The 22,217-nt window shown below is 41.0% G+C and overlaps 1 protein-coding gene across 1 annotated transcript; it reads right to left on the reverse strand.

Annotated features, from left to right (window-relative positions):
• Positions 1 to 1,775: 1,775 nt before the first annotated feature.
• Positions 1,776 to 21,979, reverse strand: RHAG (Rh associated glycoprotein). The gene is given in 10 exon segments (XM_070777687.1): positions 1,776 to 2,102; positions 2,312 to 2,378; positions 4,966 to 5,091; positions 5,638 to 5,775; positions 7,585 to 7,751; positions 7,947 to 8,094; positions 9,716 to 9,866; positions 10,478 to 10,689; positions 13,456 to 13,497; positions 21,893 to 21,979. Coding segments are annotated over 10 exon segments (1,305 nt in total). The 3' UTR covers positions 1,776 to 1,935.
• Positions 21,980 to 22,217: the final 238 nt, after the last annotated feature.

Genomic DNA, 22,217 nt, shown 5'->3' on the forward strand with positions numbered 1-22,217 from the left:
CAGCCTTCTTCACAGTCCAGTAACAATTTCTTTGAATTGAGTATGGACTAAACATGAACAATGTTTGGTGTATGTGTGTGTGTGTGGGCAGGTGCTTGTTACTAAAGTGAATTCTAACCACAGAAGAAAAAAGAGCCAAAGACAAACATTTTATTTTATAATGACATTTAATCCACTGGCATTTTATACAAAATAGACTTTGGTCAGATAGCATTTGAGCTCTTGTTTCAAATAGTAAACATGCAAAAGAAGTGAAGTATAAGAATATTCAAACTGTGAATGAAAAATATTGCCTGCCATATCAGAATATGAAAGATGTTGCAGCCACCAGCCACTAACTCTGTTCCCAAGGGTGAGCCTTGAAGGAACTCAGGATGAAAACACAGAATGCCCACTATCAAGCCCTCAGTCACTGCAGGCACCTTCAGCAGTGCACCTTGAGGGGACTCCGGAAGGAAAAGAACGAGACTTGACCCTAGAGAGCTAAGGTGCAAATCAAATGAATGATTGCAGTGAGCTCAGACTCTTGCATACTTAGAAAAGAGTTAAATTCATTAACTTGAAATACCTGGTTTTCTTTAATCAGTAATTTTTTGATGTTCTGATCACCTGGTCTTTGTTGCAAAACTCCTATGTACCCTGTCCCCCACCCCACCCCACCCCACCCCCTGCTCCTGCTCTTTGGAACAGTCCTCAAAGCTATTTCAGAGACTGCCTCCTGAATTTAAATCCTCAGCAAGTCTGCCAAATAAAACACAATTCTTCTAAAATAGACCATTTTTAAAATCCAGAAAGCACTGTCAAAGAAAAATCATATTACTGTTTACATACATACATTTCCTTCTTATTTCTTACATAAATTATTGTTTCATTAGCTTCAGTTATAATCTTTGGGATTGGAGACATAGTATGTACAGTAAGGAACTGACATGATTAGAAAGTGCTGGTTTCATTGTAAATCCTCCTCCATGTGGAAAAAAATACAAGAAAATACATGGAATATTCACCCTGTAACTACCCACTGGCAAGAATCCATTTGACCATCTGTTGTATGAGTCACATTTCTTCAATTAAACAATCACTGATGTGAAGAGACAGCTCCAGATTTTGTTAAAATGTTTTCTCACTGGATATGTAGGGCTCAGGATCTATCCATTCCATTCCATATACTCATGGAAGCTGCCATTTTGTTTCAAGTCTAGATAATGGGACAAGAAGCTGAAGCACAGGATTAGGCTTCACGTTCTAATGGAGGGTAGAGAGAAGTTCATGGAAATGGTTGTCATATTCTTTCCTCTCAGGAACCTTAAGAAAAAAAAAAAAAGATTAAGGCACTTTTTATACTTTCTTTCACTGGGCTTATCACAGGTTAGTATCGAAACAAAGATATTTTCTGTAGTTATTATTCAAGTATAGAAAGAACTGGGAATAAAAATTGTTTGAGTTGGGAAGAAACGAACAAAAATATTTATCCCGCCCATCCTGACTATATTCTCTTTTGCAAACCTGTTCTCTTTGAAAATCCCATTTGAACGCATCCAAGTATCTTTCACTCTTAGGCTTTGCAGGAAATAATTTGGAAGAAAATGTCAACGAAATAAAGAGGTAGAAACTGGAGGATGGAAAGAAGCTAATGTTTCGTGAGTCACAGAACTTCTTGTATCCTCACCAAGATTCTTCAACCCTGCATGTCCCACCTGCTCGGTCTACTTATATGTGATGTAAAATCTCACACAGCTGCCCAGGATTCCTATATTTTTATGAGGAGCTTTTTTTTTTTAATTGCTCTTGGAGGAGTGAAAGGGTACTTGTCAACTAAAGTCTGTTTTTCCTTCATCTAGTTTCTGCTTTGCAAGATATCATAGCTTCTGATTTTATCTTCCTGGGCACATTGTTTCAATTTCTCTCTATAAGTAGGGAGTTCAACCAATTTTGTCATAAGGATGCCACACAGACATCTAGACATGTGGTGGGCAGAACGTTGCCTAGTATAGTCATCATATGCATCCTTAGAACACTACACAGTACCTCCCAATAAACAGAATCATCATAGCAGTCCTCATCAGGTGGCTGTGCCCAGAAAGGAATCTTTAAAATCGCACCTGTGAAAGCAGGGAGAAAATAAGTCATGGTTATGAGGCTGAAAAGGAAAATCAACCTGCTTAGTAATTAAAATACTGTTATAAAGTCATCCCCTGGAGCTTACCTGATTACTGTCAGAAGTGTAGAAAAATTTTGTTTACCAATGTTTAATAATATCTATTATGTTGAGAGCATGAGATAGAGGGAAATGTTTATTTTTTATGCTCACCTGTGATTAGCCCTCCAACAAGTGCTGTTGCAATGGATGAACCTAGCGCGGCTGCCTGACTGACCGTCTTAGTCCTAGGAGGCAAAAAATGCAGAATTGTTTGTCCAAGATGCCTGGCAATAAAAACCGCATCTCCTGAGGGTGTGCATGCCTGCCACCTTCAGGCCAGAGTGCAGCATGACATACCAGCAAACAGTTACTACAATTTTTCTTTAATCTCATGTATTTTCTTTGAAACTCTTAATGTTCACAAATTCTTATAAGCACATATACAAGAACCACCTTTTTCTTCAGAAATGATGAAAATATCTTCCTCAGAAAGGGTTTCAGTTCAGTTCAGTAACTCAGTCGTGTCCGACTCTTTGCGACTCCATGAATTGCAGCACACCAGGCCTCCCTGTCCATCACCAACTCCCGGAGTTCACCCAAACTCACGTCCATCGAGTCGGTGATGCCATCCAGCCATTTTATCCTCTGTAGTCCCCTTTTCCTCCTGCCCCAATCCCTCCCAGCATCAGAGTCTTTTCCAATGAGTCAACTCTTCGCATGAGGTGGCCAAAGTACTGGAGTTTCAGTTTTAGCATCATTCCTTCCAAAGAACACCCAGGGCTGATCTCCTTTAGAATGGACTGGTTGGATCTCCTTGCAGTCCAAGGGACTCTCAAGAGTCTTCTCCAACACCACAGTGCAAAAGCATTAATTCTTCAGCTTTCTGAAAGCTGAAAGCGCTCAGCTTTCTTCACAGCCCAACTCTCACATCCACACATGACCACTGGAAAAACCATAACCTTGACTAGACGGACTTTTGTTGGCAAAGTAACGTCTCTGCTTTTTAATATGTTATCTAGGTTGGTCATAACTTTTCTTCCAAGGAGTAAGCGTCTTTTAATTTCATGGCTGCAGTCACCATCTACAGTGATTTTCGAGCCCCCCCAAATAAGGTCTGACACTGTTTCCACTGTTTCCCCATCTACTTCCCATGAAGTGATGGGACCAGATGCCATGATCTTAGTTTTCTGAATGTTGAGCTTTAAGCCAACCTTTTCATTCTCCTCTTTCACTTTCATCAAGAGGCTCTTTAGCTCCTCTTTACTTTCTGCCATAAGAGTGGTGTCATCTGCATATCTAAGGTTATTGATATTTCTCCCGGCAATCTTGATTCCAGCTTGTGCTTCTTCCAGTCCAGCGTTTCTCATGATGTACTCTGCATAAAAGTTAAATAAGCAGGATGACAGTATACAGCCTTGACGTACTCCTTTTCCTATTTGGAACCAGTCTGTTGTTCCATGTCCAGTTCTAATTGTTGCTTCCTGACCTGCATGTAGGTTTCTCAAGAGGCAGGTCAGGTGGTCTGATATTCCCATCTCTTTCAGAATTTTCCACAGTTTATTGTGATCCACACAGTCAAAGGCTTTGGCCTAGTCAATAAAGCAGAAATAGATGCTTTTCTGGAACTCTTTTGCTATTTCGATGATCCAGAGGATGTTGGCAATTTAAGCTCTGGCTCCTCTACCTTTTCTAAAACCAGCTTGAACATCTGGAATTTCATGGTTCACGTATTGCTGAAGCCTGGCTTGGAGAATTTTGAGCATTACTTTACTAGCGTGTGAGATGAGTGCAAGTGTGCAGTAGTTTGAGCATTCTTTGGCATTGCCTTTGTTCGGGATTGGAATGAAAACTGACCTTTTCCAGTCCTGTGGCCGCTGCTGAGTTTTCCAAATTTGCTGGCATATTGAGTGCAGCACTTTCACAGCATCATCTTTCAGGATTTGAAATAGCTCAACTGGAATTCCATCACCTCCAGTAGCTTTGTTCATAGTGATGCTTTCTAAGACCCACTTGACTTCACGTTCCAGGATGTCTGGCTCTAGGTGAGTTATCACACCATCATGATACTCATTTGATTTTCTTCTTTTGTAAGCTGTCTGTTAATTTTACCAGAATTTACCAAGATCTTTTACAAGGTATTAAAAAATGTTCTGATGAAAAATATTCCATGATAAAATAGACTTGCAAAATGCTGGATTAGACAAAATTAACAGCATTATTAAAGTTAGGCTGCCATGATTTGGAAAAAATGTCCCCTAAGTATATTAACTTCTCCTTGTTCTATGTTTGCCAATAAACCCAATTTGCATTTTCATAATCTGAATAGACACATGTGAGTAAGTATGCTTGACTCTAGGACAAAGTATTGTATCTACTCTGTGAGATATGTGTGAATTTTGCCCACACATGTGAATGGACTTTCCAAGGTTTGCCCCCTCAACTCCTCTTGAGTAAATTAAATTGTTGCTAAATCTGTATACCCAAGGACTAGACTCTTAACCATGAAATCTACCCCAAATCTGGCCACTGAGCAAGAATCAAGCCTACTTTCTCTCGTGTGTCTATTCAGATTATTAAAATGCAAATTGGGAAATGTTTCTTTGGCCCTCGGTTATGTCTCTTTGGCTTCAGTAAGAACAGTACTTACAAACTGTGGTCTGGATTGCTAAAGAAAAAACTCTTATCACTGGGTTTCTCCAAGAGTGAGAGGAAATAGCACTTGACCTTGGGGAATAGGAAAACATTCTTTCACTCACGAGTCAGATTTCTCCAAGAGTGAGAGGAAACAGCACTTGACCTTGGGGAATAGGAAAACATTCTTTCACTCACGAGTCAGATTCCTCCAAGGCTACGGTGATGATGCCAGCAAGGCCTCCTATCACACCAGGTAAGCCATGTAGGTTATGGACTCCACAGGTGTCATGGATCCTCAGTTTAGTAGTGAAAAGTGGCTGAAATTGTAAAAAGAGGAAGCCTTATTATTTTGTTAGCTATAGAGAGCCCTGTGACTAAAGTAAAGGAACATGCAGGAAAATGTTTATCTCCAGGCCAGTTTCCCATCCACATCTGAAACCCACTTACATCAAAGAATCTGAATACACTGGTGGCAAAACTTTTCATTTCAGTCTTAAGTAGGTGGATGTGACAGTAAGTGATTTTAAGTCCTGCTCATTCTTACCTACTGGTGGGATCTTATATCCTCTGAAAATGGCTCAGAGTCTTTAATTACACAAAGCAAACATCATCAACAAATGTCAACCACAACAAAAACTGAGAAAAGTAATACAAGTAGTTAACATTCAGTTCATATTGTTACAAGTAACGAATATTCACAAAAGAAGGCAAGAAAGAGTAGAAAGCACTGGAACACTGACACATTGAGTGCTCCAAGGAGAGGTGCTTAGGAAAGGACTTTTCATAGGTTTCTCTGCTGGTGGGATATGAGACGGTGATGGGGCAGGTCCAAAGTTTGACTGAGAGTGTCTGTTAATACTTACAGTCAGGAACTTGAACCCAAACACGGAGACCGCTCCTGCAATGCTCCCAATGATCATAGCATAATAGGGGGGAATCTCCATGTCCGCACAAGTGCCCACAGCCACTCCTCCAGCCAGAGTTGCATTCTGAATGTGAACCTGAGTGGAGCACAGAAATGTGAGCGAGAGGAGCTGGAGTTTAGAAGGACTGTAGCAATCTCAGGGTCGATGGATTCCACATACATTCTTTAGTTGGGAGGGTTATGGATTCTTATTTAAGAAGGCTCTTTGTAGTTCCAGAAAGCCTTTCTTCCCAGCAGTTGACCTGTGGTATCTTTCTTATAGGATTCCTTGGTTGTTCACGAGAGATCGAGTTAGTAAGACTAGGGTGGGGAGGGATGTGGCAGAATCAAGAGAAGTTGTGGGAGAGTGGGAATATGCAGCAGTTATTCTGGCAGTGTTCTGCCTCTTTACGCAGCTTTGAAATGCGTTTATGGTTACTGTGAACTGAAACAGGCTTATGGCTGCTGTGTGCTTTGTTGAGTCCTTGATGTTCCACTAATCAAGGACAGGATTTAAAGGCATTGAAATGTACGTATTACACATCAAAGACAACAGCTTTTGCCAAGTGTCACTATTCTGAGAACATCTGAGAATGGAGAAAAGAGGAACCAGTTTCCATTTACCAGAATTCCTCAGAAAAATTATATTCTGGCTGTTCTGCCAAAGGAAAAAAGGTTGTCAGTACTTTTGAAAGAGATCCACTGAGCCATGCATGATTGCTTCTTTTAATTGTTTTCATTTATTTTTCTCATGAAACAATTTGTAGAGAACTGAAAGACATGTTCTTAGCTATGTTTAGAAATATTTTGATACAATATCTTTTTTCTCTCTCAGCTTAGAAAGAGTGGCCGATTTGAGGATTATTCCTTCACTGACATTTCTTTAGCTCATAGGCAAGAAACTAAAAAGACCATTATGGGGGATTTTTTAAAATGTTTTATTTCGAAATAATTATAGACATGTAAAAGTTGCAGAAATATTGCAGAGCATTTCTATATATACCACATCCAGTTCCCCCCAATGTTAACATCTTACATCATCACAGAACTAAGAAATTAGCATTGGTGTACTACTATTGAAGACCTTATTTGAATTTTACCAATATTCCCACTAATATCCCTTTTCTTTTCCAGAATCCTATTCAGGATCCCTGGAGAAGGAAACGGCAACCCACTCCAGTATTCTTGCCTGGAGAATCCCATGGACTGTAGCCTGCCAGGCTCCTCTGACACGGCTTAGCAATTAAACCACCATTCAGGATCCCTCAGTACATTTAGTTGTTATTTCTTTGAAATATTTGCTGTTAGAAAAATAGAACCAACTTGCATTCTCCCACTCTTTTTCTACCCTTATAGAAAGTGCTGTTTCTAAGAAAGATTTTCTGAAAACTTGGGGACAGTTGGCTCTATCGGTAAAGAAACATGTTTCAGATCTTTGATTTTTTGCATGATTATATTCCTGTGTGCATGCTCAGTCGCTTCAGTCATGTCCGACTCTTTGCAACCCCATGGACTGTGGCCTGCCAGGCTCCTCTGTCCATGGAATCTTCGAGGCAAGAATACTGGAGTGGGTTGCCATGCCCTCCTCCAGGGGATCTTCCCAACTGGGGGATTGAAACTTTGTCCCCTGCATCTCCTGCATTGCAGGCAGATTCTTTACCCACTAAGCCACCTGGGAAACCTGACTATATTCCCTGTAAAACTGTAAATTCCTTGATAATATTTTTTTAATTTGTCACAGTACAGATCTGAAAAATAAGGGAATGTTATTTTCAGATTGTTCTCCAAGGTCTGCAGTGTTGTGATTTGTTCGGGCAGCTCAGCAGTGATGCAGAAATGAGTTACTCATCAGAGCAGCCATCAGGGTCACTTAGCAAACTTCCATGGGGGTTAACATGACACTCACCATATTGAGCTTGCCTCGGCTCTCGAGAAGGCTGGAACATGCGTAGGCTGTGACCACGGAGGCAGCAAGAGAGAAGTACGTGTTCACGATGGCCCTGTACTGTTTCTTTGCTTCATCAGCAGTGGCAGAATTAAAGCTAGGCCAAAATATCCATAAGAAAAGAGACCCTGCAGTAAATCACAGAAACGGATATTATTAATCATTCTGAATATGAAAGACAGTCCAGAGGAAGTCGTTTACCTTGGGCACAGACATGCTGTCTTTACTTTTAGGCTTTGTTGTCTAAGAGTTAGGGGGAAAGAGAGGCATTCCCTTGTGTCTGAGCAAATAGACAAGAATCAGGCAACTTCATCCCAACTCACCAATCATCGCAAACAAGTCCGAGTGGTATACAGACTCTTCATTGGGATGTTTTTCTTTCAATCCTGATCGATACAAGATGCCTGCTACAGCCAAACCAAAGTAAGCCCCAAAGGCATGGATGGTCATCGATTCTCCAGTATCAGAGGCCTGAGGGGGGAAAGCATTCATGTAAATAGAGGTGACACTCAACACAGGAGGGAGGTCATTAAGGACTGCTTCATGCGTTAAACAAAAAAATCAAGAGCGAGAATGAATGTGTCAGAGAAAGGGGAATAAAACAGGATCATGTAAAAGAAAAGGCACGGGCATTGGAGCAACACAGAACTGACTTTCAGTCCTAGGTCAGGTACTTCTCTGATGTGACTTTAGACAAATTATTTCTACTTCTTTGAATCTCCAGTTGGGTGAAATGGAGAAACGTTACCCAGCCAGTACAGTTGTGGTGGGATTTAGATGGGACAGTGTTTTTCAAGGCCTAGGTCCTTAGTGGGCACTCAATACAGTTCAGGTTACTTTTTCAGGTTACACAGATTCTTAGTGCGATATTAGGCACTGCACCTGATACAAAATAAGCGTGACTTTTGCATTCATTGACTCTGCTATGATGACATGAAAACCAATTGAGGTCCAAGATTCATTTGAAGAAATGTATTTTATGTCCCTCTTTAGAACACTGAGTGGATATGATGCAGTTTCCTACAGTTCTTGTCTCTAGAGGGAAAGTTCAGAGTGCCAAACCCAAGGCATTGCTGTGTACTTATGAAAGTAGAAAAATGATACAAATTTGTTAATTTACTTACATTTTCATGCTTGATAAACTCTTACATACCTTTCAGGTCCAGTTTAGCTGTCACTTTCCTCAAAGAAACCTTCCTTGATTCCACAATCTAAATTAGGTCTTCTAGGTATATTTCCTCAGAGCCCTTCTATTTATTTTTCATAGTATGTGTTGCAATTTATAGTAATAATTGTGTGTGTGTTTGTGATTCTATGGGTAGGTGGTTGAATGTATGAATATTTGTTGGATTTCTGTCTCTCCCACTAGACTGTAAACTCTAAGAAGAGACGTTTGCAACTGAATCACCAACACATGATACCTAGAAATTTGCCAAAGTATTTGTTATCAAGTCATATGTTCAATAGAAGCATAAATGGACACAAATTTGAGCAAACTCTGGAAGGCAGTAGAGGATGGAGGAGCCTGCTGTGCTGTAGTCCATGAAGCCCCCAAATGATGGACACAATTTAGCAACTGAACAACAACGAGAATAAATAGAATACTGGAGAGTGCCTGACATATTCAATTTCCCTTGGGGGAATCAATCAGATTTTCATGGAGGGGAAGACATTTGATCAAAGTTTTAATAAAAGACTTTGAAAGGGCAATTCATTTAGTAGTTGAAATATAAATAGGAATTGGTCATTGATAGAAAGTGTATTTACATAAAAAGAATTGTAGAGCTAGGAAATTCTGGATTTGAATTCAGATTCAGGCAAGTTGGTCATTTAGTATCTGTGATAATCAGTTTCATTGTCTATAAATGAATCATAATAATGCATCATAATACCTGTCTAACACTGTTGTGGTGTCAATGCAATTAGATAATGTTTATAGAATTTCTAGTTTATGATAGTTACTCGAAGGATGACTATGATTATTACTTGCTGTGGTGTCACGGCCACCAAGGTTTGTCCCTGCTTATTTATGGTGGGCATCTAACGTGTGTTGTGCTGTTCAAAGCTAGGTAAGTATCAATTGAACCCTTACCCATAATATCTTAAAAACCAGATATTCATTGGCAGCATAGACAGTAATTTCTAAAATTGTCATGATCAGCATCTGGACTGGACTTGTTTTACCCAGGACAGCTCCAAAAGAAATCAGAACTGTGACTGTACTGAAGTCTGCGTGTATCATGCTGAGGGAAGAAGAAAGAAGACGTTGAAAACCAATGCGCAACTTAAATATGTGAGTTGTAATGAATATAGCATCCCCTTGTCCAGAGTTCAAGCCCCCTCTCCCCATCTGTTCCCTCCCATCAGGTGCTTCTTCCAGACCTACTTTTGTCCTCTCCCACTTCCTTGCCCACCTCCACCTCCATTCACCATGCAATCTTTAGTTACTCTCGCATTTCCTTTAGCCTACCTGTTCTTTACTTCTTTTAGGGTTTTACCTTATTTCTGTTGATCTGATAAATGAATTACCTTCTAGAGCCTTTACATGTCAAAAACAGCCTCAGAAAAATTACTAAAGAAGGATTTTTGCCCTCTCTAGCTAAAATGAAAGGAATAATAATTTTATGGAAGGGGATTTCTTATACCCTTAAGGGCAAATCAGAGAGCATATACACATGAATATATGGCCCAGTTCAGTTGAGCAAGGCATTGATTTAGATCCTTGGATCCCAATGATCTTTGTTTCATGGAAGGGAGACAATCTGCAAGCTAGTTCAGAGGCTGACTTTTAGGAGACTAAGAAGAGAAACAACTGCTCTGAAAACACAATGATTGGAAAGTAATGGGTGCTCACTTTTTCATTTCTATTAGGAATTTCTGTCCGTGGCTACGAAAGATCCCCTGTATAATAGTGCCCCATTGGAGTCCCAGAGCAGCTATAAGTAGGTTGATGCCCACACCACTGAAGCCATATTTCCACAAGAAGGTCATGAGGAAGCCGAACCCAGCGAATACCATAATGTGCACATCTTGGAAGACTGCAAAAGAGGAGAAAGAAAAAGAAATCTGCATAAGGGGAGCACTGAGAAAGTGTGACATCATAGTATATTCCATTTACTAAGTGCTGCATCTTTTTCAGAAAACACCACAAAAGGAAAGTTAACTGCACAGCCAAAGGCTGGGTTGCAGTGCCAGCGTGGCTACTTACCCGCGAGGAGACCTTGGGCAAGTGATTGAGCCTTTTCTTGGAAAACTATGCACTATCATACCAATATGTCTTTCATCCTCTCCCTGAAGAGTTTTCGTTACTTTTCACGCGAGGATACCTTTGCTAAATACAGTACCAGAATCACCTGTTCTTGCAGACTTTCCAAGTACTCCCAGGGAAAATTAATATTTCTTCCAGTTTTCCCCAAACCTCAGCTTTAGCAGTTGTTACATTGGATTACCATTTATTTACCACGTATCATACTGTAATAGTTATCTGATGAGGGGTCCATTACCTGCACTAGATTGTGAGTTTCCCGGTTGAAGGGTTTAGGGCTTTCTTATCTTTTGACCCCCGAATCTGTCACAAAAGCCTGCGTATAAAGAATGAGGCACTATTGACTAAATGATTGAGAAGGTATCTTTACGTCTCAAATAGAAATCTTAACAGATCATTATTTAAGTCATATAGATTGATGTCTTTGTTTACACTCTCTAAACCAATGGAAGGAAGGCTGTATCCTCTCGAGGAACAAATTCTTGACTTAGTTCTGCAGATGGAGGCTGAGGTTCCCCCAACAGTGTCACGTGATCATGTGACCTTGGGCAAATCACCTTGGGCAAGTCACCTCTCCTCAGGGCATTTTGGCGTTCTCATTTGCAAGCCTACTGAAAAGGCTCTATTCCACATTTTCTGGGGCTGTAGGGTTTCTGTCGAGTGACAGCTCTCACTTCTCTCTGAGAAACGCTCTTGTCCAGTCACAGCCCTTCCCTTGGGTCACCTGAACCCAATGACTGGTTCACAACAGCATCCCCTCGCCTTGGGAAAAGAGCCACTTGAAGCTAGACAATCCCAGTCTCAGAGTTTCCTAAGGTCACCTGAGGCTTTCTCTCTCTGCCCGAACCCTTCTGCTGCAGGTATTGATCATAAGACATGCCCCAGTAAACTTCCTTCAGGCTAATGTTGCTCGTAGAGTCTATAACACCTTCCTGGGGGCTCCCCTTGTCTCTGTAGAGCTTTCCTGACTTTCCTTCCGACATAACTTGTATATCACATTTTTTTTAAACTTTGCAAGTTAAATCCGATGCACTAATCTGTAGCAGTGATCATACATCTGGAAGTGGATAAAGATGCTGTGTTTCCAAGGATTCCCAGTATTTGAAAAGGGCTGGTTGGAAGTATGGGAACTCACCCTACAGCCTTATTCCATGACAGATCCCAGGACAAGCAGAGGTTGGCATCATGTATTGAATCACAAGGGTCTTTTGGTGGTCTAGAAGCTAGTCTCATTTGTGCATGAGTTCAGCAAATGTTAAGAATAAAGACAATGAGAAAACCAGACCCAAACTTCTAATTCAGGCACACACAGCATCAGCCTTTTTTTGACCCCATCCAGGCAGTGAGTCTTTTGATCATTTTATTGTTCATTGGCTCCACCTCCCAAGAGAGTCGGTATGAGGAGGGTGAGAAGGGAAAAAATAAATTTCTGAAGATTCTCTTTCCTTAGCAGCTTTGAAGGAGGTCTCAGAGAGGAGAATGCTGCAGTCTTTTTTTCCTAGTGAGATAATGCATACTGGCAACAATTTGACTTATACCCACATTCTGAATGCCCACCTTCATCTCATTGCCTATCCATCCAGAAAACTAATTAATTGGGATTTTACCTGACTTATCAACAGGCAACTGTCAAATTGTTTGGCTTTGGAAATATAGGTGACTATATATATATATATTTTATTTTTTTTTTTCTTTACAAATTGTTTTTACCACTTTTTAATGTAAACGTTTGATTTAGGTCATAGTTGGAGTGGAGCTCAGAGAATATGCCTGACTTACTGACTTGCTATGATTTTATTAGACCTTTCTGAAACTCAGTTTTTCTCCTCTTTTAAAGAACAGTTTGACTTTGATGAAGTCTAACGTCTCTCCTAGCTCTACAACTTCCTTTGCTGATGTTTATTTTATTGATGCATAGTTGATTGATAATATTGTGTTAATTTCAAATGTACATATAACATAATAATTCATACCTGTCTGTCTATATTCTTTTTCAGATGTGCTCCCATCATAGGTTATTATAAGGGTTCCTTGTGCTGAACAATAGGTCTTTGTTGTTCATTTTACTTTGTTTTTAGATCAGACTCTAAGATCCAGGGAAATTAGATAATTTACTTATACTCACAAAGCTAAAATTAGAGTAAGAACCCAGTCTACTGCCTTCACTGGGTTTTTTCATTACTTCAAGCTACTTTTCTAAATTTTTTTTCTTTTTTTCCCCCTAGAGTGCTTTTGTTCCTCCTACAGTCTGCTGATTTAAAAATATGGAGTAGCCAACTAATTTAAAAATTGGCTTAGCCAATTTTTAATGACTCACACTAGGAGGAATAATTCTTCAGATTCCATCCTTCTCCCCCTTTGGTGGTAAATCAGACATTTCCCCCCTTTATTTTTAATTTTTCTTATACAAATTTTTCATACCTACAGAAAAGTAGAAGACTAGTATAATGGACACAAATATATCTATCACCTAGATTTAACAGTTGTTAACATTTTGCTATGTACATGCTTTATCCCCTATTTTTTCTTGAAATATTTTGAAGTAAATAACAGACATGACATTTCACTTCTGAACACTTACGTATCCCTAAAAATTTAAGGACATTTTTCTACACAATCATAACACCATCATCATTCCTGGCAGAATAATCACAATTTATAATTATAATCTAGCACGTCATGTTCAGATTTCCCTAGTTGTCCCCAGAGTAGCTCTTACAGCTGATGGGAAACCAGATATGCTGTAGGAGGGAGGGATGTCCTGCGTTGACGGTGGTCCGATTTTTTTTTCTCCTGTAATCTCATGCTTGTTACTGCTTTTCGCCACAAGGGGGCCTAAGAACCTCAAGAAAGTGAAGTCGCTCAGCCGGGTCCGACTCTGCGACCCGGTGGACTGTAGCCCACTAGGCTCCTCCGTCCATGGGATTCTCCAGGCAAGAGTACTGGAGTGGGTTGTCATTTTCTTCTCCAGGGGATCTTCCTGACCCAGGGATGGAACCCAGGTCTCCCGCATTGCAGGTAGAGGCTTTAACCTCTGAGCCACCAGGGCAGACCCCTAGAACCTCATCTATTATTTAAATTGCTAAAGAGAGCTTACAAAGTTGACTCAACAGATAATGATTCTGTATAAAAGGTATGGATAAAAAGGTTTATAAACAGTTAGGATGATGCATTATCTTTCATCCTGCTCTAGAAATTTATTTGTGGGTAAGCACTAGGGAGAGGGTCATCAAGTCAGTTTTATGGCGCAGTTCAATTATGCTGCATTAAAGGAATTCTTTATGGAAGGAAAAAGGTATTTCTTTACTGGTTGGAATTTCTGTGAAGTACTCTGACAGGTTTCAAAGACTGCCATCTAAATCAGATATTCTCAATAGCTGGCAATTTTTAAAAATTGAATTATAATTGATTTAAAAAATTGTGTTGGTTTAAGGTACTTGATTCACTTTTTTTTTTTTTTCAGATTACATTCCATTATAGGTTTTTACAAGATATTGAGTCAGATTCCCTGTGCTATATAGTAAATCCTTGTTGCTTATTTATTTTAGGTAAAGCAGTTTTTATCTGTTAATTCCATACTCTTAATTTGTCCATTCCTCTCCTCTTCGGTAGCCATAAGTTTGTTTTCTGTGTCTGTGAGTCTGTATCTGTTTTGTATACAGATTCATTTGTATTATTTTTTAGATTCCATGCATAAGTGATGTCATATAGTATTTGTCTGTTTCTGTCAATAGCAGGCAATTTTAGCCTCTAAAGTAAATTTGGCAATGTCTGGTAATTTTATTCTGTATTTTACTATCACATGTAGCTTGGACCAGGATATCTTTGAAAGCCCTGATAACTTTAAAATGTAATTGATGATTTCAACTCTCCTCTTCCACCACCAACCACAAACAAAATGAAACGGAGCCTTCTTTCCCCTCTACCTCCTGTACATGCCTGCTGCCTAGAATGTCCGCTCCTCCCCACACCCGACTTTTTTTTTGGGGGGGGGGCACTCTGTGTGGCTTGTAGGATCTTAGTTCCCTGACCAGGGATTGAACCTGGGGCCCGAGCAGTGAGAGCACTGAGTTCTAACCACTGGACCTCTAGGGAATTCCTCCACCTCCAACGCTTCTTTACCTGGCCTACTTCCAGATGACTTTCAAGGACCAGGCGCTCTGCACAGTGCCGCTGGGCACGGCTGCAACACTGTGGGTGCCCCTCTGGTTTTAGTTCATGTGTTTATGTGCTTGTCTGTGCCCGTTTACCATTTATTCAGATAGACTGTTGAACGAGTACTGCCGGTAAGGCATGCTTCCAGGGGAAAGTGAGTGCAAGCGTTAAGGTAGGAATCTCTAAATGGCTCGTTCCTTGGAGACCCAGCAGAAGGTTTGGCAACTCCAGCTTTTCCGGAGATGCCTAGTTTATGCAGGAATAAATGACTCACAGGTGAGGGCCGCTGAGAATTTGCCTCTTTGGGATTCTAGGGCTCTTATTCAGAGAAAGGATTCTTCTGGATCAGATAGTTAAAACTGTTCAACTCACTCTCGAATTAGAAGCTGGTTGGCTGGTTTGGTTTGGTTTGTTTGTTTTTTAATGACTGAGGGCTGGCAAGCTGTTTGCATGCAGATAGCGATTGGTTCTTCGTGAGTTCCAATCTTTTGAACCATCTGGGGTTCGTCCTGAACTTATCTTTTCTGAAAGTAGTATCCCAGTAGTGGTATCTTTCCTCCCCTACTTTCACATATTCTGTTTTTATATATTTCAAATATTTGGAAAAAATAGTACAATGAAGAGCTATGTACTGTTTCCCTAGATTTATCAGTTGCTAATATTTTCTGTATTTGTTCTCTCTTTCCAGGTATCTCTCTCAAACCATTGAAAAGTATGAGATTTTGCCCTAAACCACTTCAGCGTGAATCTCCAAAGCAAAAGAGCAATTTTTAAAATAACCACAGTATTATCCTCACATCTAAAAATATAACATGGATACAGTAACATCCGATTTGGAGTCTATATTTGAATTTATTTGACTGTTTCCCAATTGTCCTTTTATAGGATTTTTTGACCCCCTTTATCTACTCAAGTTTCATATATTTTGTTTGTTATGTGTCTTTGTATGCATGCTCAGTCGCTCAACTCTTGTGACCCCATGGACTGTAGCCCTCCAGGCTCCTCTGTCCATGGGATTATCCCAGCAATACTGGAGTGGGTTGCCATTTCATCTTCCAGGGGATCTTCCCAATCTAGGGATCGAACCTGTATCTCCTGCATCTCCTACACTGGCAGGTGGATTCTTCACCACTGAGTCACCTGAGAAGCCCTTATTACATGTCTTTAGACTTTTTTAATTTAGAGTCTCTCACCAGGCTTTCTTGGGTTTCCCTGTGGCTCAGCTGGTAAAGAATCCGCCTGCAATGAGGGAGACCTGGTTTCAATCCCTGGGTTGGGAAGATCCCCTAGAGAAGCAAAAGGCTACCTAATCCAGTATTCTGGCCTGGAGAATTCCATGGACTATTAGTCCATGGGGTTGCAGTCAGACATGACTGAGTGACTTACACTTCACTTCACACCGTGCTTTTTACTGGTGGTATTGATTTGCCTTTAATATGGAATGTACCACAGTTTGCATTTGTTTATTTCACCAAAATTAGAATCAGACTATATATTTTTGGCAAGACTATGAATACAGATGGTGTTGTGCAATTGCCATTTCATCATACCGGGTAGCACATAATTTGTTTGTCTTACTACTGGTGATGATACATCAGACCACTTGCTTAAGACTGTTTTGCCAGATTGCTCCCTGTGGATATACCTTTCATCCTGAGTTGCCCAATCACTTTTTACCTAATAATTTTAGCAGTCATTGGTGAACCTTGCTAGAGTCAATTGTTACATTTTTTAATTTCAAAATTATAATTTTTATAATTATAAATTATATATTTATAATTAATTAGTTGGCATTTGTATATAAAGAACTCCAATCTGATCCCCTTACCCTGCTTTAGGGTATATCTCTATGGACTCGATGAAGCCTTTTTCCTTTGTTTCAGTGTGTTATAATCTATCATCATCACACTATTCTTATTCTTAGTCCTCTGCTGCTGCTAAGTCGCTTCAGTCATGTCCGACTCTATGCGACCCCATAGATGACAGCCCACCAGGCTCTGCTGTCCTTGGGATTCTCCAGGCAAGAACACTGGAGTGGGTTGCCATTTCCTTTTCCAATGCAGGAAAGTGAAAAGTGAAAGGGAAGTCGCTCAGCCGTGTCCGACTCTTCCCGACCCCATGGACTGCAGCCTACCAGGCTCCTCCGTCCATGGGATTTTCCAGGCACGAGAACTGGAGTGGGGTGCCACTGCCCCCCAATTCAGCTAATTGGTGTTCTTTCACGTAGGATCCTGTGTTCTCCTGACACATCCCCGTTAGTGTATACCTGCTTGGTTTACCTTGTGCTTTCTTTGCCATGACCTCCACATGAGGGGAATGAGCCCCTCAGTGGAGAAGGTAGTTAGAAGCCAAGATTTCAGTTCTATTTCTACTCACTGCTTCCAGTTCTTTCACATAAACAAAACTGTTCAACTCAAAGGCAGCATACCAGAGGCCAGCATCTTATTGTTAGATTATAAAACACAGCATGTTAACTCAGTTATTGTAACAATTTCAGGTATCATTTAGAATAGAAGCAAATAATTTCCTAGGAATTGTCTTCTGGCACTTTTAGTAACCCTTTGCCTGTAACATATATCTAGATTGCTGAATCTCTTGTAATAAATGAACTGAAGGAGGAATTCTCTGGCAGTCCAGTGGTTAGAACTCGACACTCTCACTGCTGTGACCTGGATTCAGTCCCTGGCTGGGAACTAAGGTCCTGAAAGCCTTGTCGTGGCCAAACATGAGTAAATAAATAAATAAAATCTGAATAAATATAGGGACCTTCTTAAATGGAGATTTTAAAAATAAATCCTTGTACTAATCTGTTGCTGTATCTTCCGTACTTCTTCAAGTGTGATCAATGGACAATGTAACAAGGTCACACATGGACAAACGATCCACTCAGAGTGACAAGATAGGCTAATGGATTCTAATGTTTAACAGAGGATGAAGAATTCATTGATGTGGTTTTAATGTCCCATAAGCATTAAACACCTTGTGTTTGTAGAATTTCTAATAGTCTTTAAAGAGCCTTCTTCTTAAACTCTACTTTTCTCTAGTCTTTCTGCGTGTTAGCAAGGATTAGTTCATAGTCGTGTGCCTGCGCGCTCAGTCAGGTCCAACTCTTTGCGATTCCATGGACTCTAGCCCACCAGACTCCTCTGTCCATGGCTTTTTCCAGGCAAGAGCACTGAGTGGGTTGTCATTCCCTCCTCCAGGGGACCTCCCACTCCGGGGGTTGAACCTGTATCTCCTGCGTCTCCTGCTTTGGCAGGTGGATTCTTTACCACTGAGCCTCAGCCACAGTCGGGCCTCATTTCTTGTCAAATTATTGGCCTCAACAAAGTGGTCAACTCTTTGCTGGGTGCCATGAAAGCCGAAACCATGGAGTCGAGCTAGTTTCTCTGGGGCCCGTCATTACGTGCCATGTGACGTCGGGTGTGCCACCCACTTCTGTGGTTGTGCCCTGGGATGGGTTCAGAGGCCAGGTCTCTGTGACCTCTCCCCTTTCTCGGCATTGCACAGCTGAATGCAGTAAGTGAGAGGGATGAATAAACTTATATTCAATTGAATTTGTTTCAAATGTAAATTAATATCCCACTTGATTTATTTTTAGAGCTTCCCTGGTGGCTCAGATGGCAAAGAATCTGCCTGCAATGCTGGAGACCTGGGTTCGAGCCCTGGGTTAGGAAGATCCTTTGGAGAAAGGCACGGCAACCCTCTCTAGCATTCTTGCCTGGAGAATCCCATGGACAGAGGAGCCTGCTGGGCGACGGTCACAAAAGAGTCAGACACAACACAGTGACTAACACACTGTTAGTGTGAAAAATTCATGACTTTCAGCATACTGCAATTGAGAACTCTCGTAATGCACTGTAAGCTTCTTAGATGGGAACTGAGCCTTTTCTGTCTTGAATCCCTGTGCTTGGCACAGTGCATGGTGCTAGGCTGCTGCTGCTGCTGCTAAGTCGCTTCAGTCATGTCCGACTCTCAGCGACCCCATAGACGGCAGCCCACCAGGCTCCCCCATTCCTGGGATTCTCCAGGCAAGAACACTGGAGTGGGTTGCCATTTCCTTCTCTGGAGCGTGAAAAGTGAAAGTGAAGTTGCTCAGTTGTGTCCAACTCTTAGCGACCCCATGGACTGCAGCCCACCAGGCTCCTCCGTTCATGGGATTTTCCAGGCAAGAGTACTGGAGTGGGGTGCTTGCCTTCTCCAATGGTGCTGGGCAGGCACTCTCAAATATTTGTTGACTTGAACTTTGCTTCTTAATTAGTGAATGTTTCATAAACTTCCCTCCAGTGACTTATGCTGTTACATAAGTTTGGTGTACATAGGTTGTTTTGAAATGTGGGGAAAAATATATACATATAATCAGTAAAATCATGTCATTTCTAGGGCTGTTCTACAAAGTATTTTAACCAGTGAGAAGGTAGCTGAACTGGAAGATTAGCACTAGGTGGAATTTTACATCTTGAGAGCCACCTCACTGAAGAGAGAACTCTTTTCCCTTTTGCTTTATGATTTATTACAGGTTAGTGAATATACTTCCCTGTGCTAGACGACTAGGACTTTGCCCATTCTATATATAATAGTTTGCACCTGCTAATCCCAAACTCCCAGGCTATCCCTCCCCGACCTCTCTTCCTGCTCGGCAACCACAAGCCTGTTCTCTGTATCTGTGGACCTGTTAGAAAGGAGAACTTTGAATTGTATATAGACTGGGCTGTGGAGAGCACTTTGAATGCAAGAAGACTGTTTTCCATGTAAAATGTCACCTTGTCTTCTGGTTACTGCCTTTCTTCTGGGCTCCCAGGGGCCTCTATTGCTTGAATCCTCCCTCCTTTATCCTGGCCCCTGCCTGTGTCCCAGCCCTCCTGCCCTTACGGTGAGGAAGAGGTTGTGGTGTGTGTGTGTGTGTGTGTGTGTTGTTTCAAAGTACATTGATTGTTAATTATTATTATTATTGACAACTGTGACTTGATGTTTCCTCTGTAAAATGAAAAAGCACCCTGCTCTTGACATCATTCTTTTTTGATTCCTCTCTTGTTTTCATGTATGATATAGCTGATATAATAGAAAATCCTGTGAGCAATACTTTCAAGTTGGAGCCAGAAGAATAGATGATGAAATGAAATGTACAGAAGCGCACAGAGTTGAACAGAATTCTTTTCTGTTTTGGTGTTCTTGAACTTGCAAATTGTAAAATTCTTGCATCCCAAATCCTTTCGGATATCTCTGTAAAGAGAACTAGATGTGGACTCAGAGCCTCTGACTTACAGCCCTAACTGTATCCTTTACTTGAGATGGTGCATTTTGACTCAGCAACTCTAGGTCATAATTTCTACTCGAGAATGCCCCCCATTATATATGTTCCCTCAAAAAATGTAGAAATAAAAGAACAAATGTCACATTGTTTTTGAAAAGCTTAGAGATAGGCTGTAGAACTATAATAAATATTGCTATTAGAATAATTTAATACAATTTAACATTTAATAAATAATAAATTATTTATACCTCACTAAAAAACCAGTCTATATAATAGGATTATGTTACTTCCTCCCCCCCACCAGTTAACAAGGTGAGGAGTATGCCTGGCTCATCATAGGCAGTCAGTAAATGGTAATTATTATTGTTATACTAAATATTTCGTAACCTGTTCTTCCAAACTTGAAACTAAATCCTTTCTTTCTTTCAGTCGCCATTCCCAGGGAAGGGTTCTGCTTTTAAACTATGTTGGGTGCTCACAATTCTATTCTCATCTCAGAGGAACAGTCTTCCTTTCAGAATATTATAAAACCCTCAGTACAGCATTTCCAGGGCTTCCCTGGTGGCTCAGTGGTAAAGAATCTGCCTGCCAATGCAGGAGACGTGGGTTCCATCCCTCCGGTAGGAAAATACCCTGGAGAAGGAAATGGCAACCCAGTCCAGTATTCTTGCCTAGGAAACCCCATGGACAGAGGAGCCTGGCGAGTTGTGGTCCATGGGGTCACAAAAGAGTCGGTCATGACTTAGTGACTAAACAACAGTATCATTTATATCCTGTATCATCCTTAATATCCCTTCTTATACCTTAGGGCTCTCACATGAAATCCAGGTTCCCTTTCCCCATTACATTTTGTTTCTAGTTTCTCCTCCAAAGTTAACTCTTAAGTCTTTTTTTTCAGTGGGGGAGGGATATTTTTATACCTTGCAGAACTAGTAATCAAAGAAAAGGCAAGGTCATTTACCTAAATGGGAAGGAAATCTAGAAAAGAGGGGATATATGTATACATATAACTGATTTACTTTGCCTCACGACAGAAACTAACACAATATTGTAAAGCAACTATGCTGCTGCTGCTGCTGCTGCTAAGTCGCTTCAGTCGTGTCTGACTCTTCAGTCGTGTCTGACTCTGTGCGACCCCATAGACGGCAGCCCACCAGGCTCCCCTGTCCCTGGGATTCTCCAGGCAAGAACACTGGAGTGGGTTGCCATTTCCTTCTCCAAAGCAACTATACTCCAGTAAAACATTTTTTAAATTAAAAACAGAAAAAGAAGGTCAAAAATCGATCAATTAATTCAATTCTCAGCTTCTTGTTCTGATAGTTTCACACATACGGATTCTGTCCAAACACATGAACTGCAGAGACCAAATGTCCCAGCATAAACTTATATACCCTTAGCACTCAGAACTGTCACATAATCCTACAAGGGGCTCCAATGTAGAGCGCTACAGGTTACAATATCCACAGACCTCCCATTCTGAGAACCCAAAAATGTACAATAAGAAGCACGGCTCACTCACAAGGATACGATTCCATGGTTTTCTCCACGTCCATGGCAGCTGACTCAGTCTCGTTGGGATTCCTGGAAGTGTTCACACTCGTTTCATACTGAACAAATAATGCAAATAAAACAATCATGACAACTTCCAGGCCAATGGCCATGAGAGGGAACTTGAACCTCATGTTTGTGGCAAAGGACAGAGGCACACTGAGGCTTCCCGGGCTGTGGGAGGCTGATAAGGCAGAGGGGCTGCGCTGCGTGTGGAATTAGGCTATAAGCTCAAGGCACTCCAGTGACGCTGCAAGAAAAAAAAGGGGCAAGACTGGTGAAAACGCCCATCCACTGGAGAAAACTGTGCTCTGTAATCAGATTGCTGTAAATGCTGGTTTGAAGAAAATATGGTGTAGATTGACAGCAGCC

The sequence above is a fragment of the Bos indicus genome, chromosome 23 (genome assembly GCF_029378745.1).
Source record: "Bos indicus isolate NIAB-ARS_2022 breed Sahiwal x Tharparkar chromosome 23, NIAB-ARS_B.indTharparkar_mat_pri_1.0, whole genome shotgun sequence".
In the NCBI taxonomy this organism is placed as follows: domain Eukaryota; kingdom Metazoa; phylum Chordata; class Mammalia; order Artiodactyla; family Bovidae; genus Bos; species Bos indicus.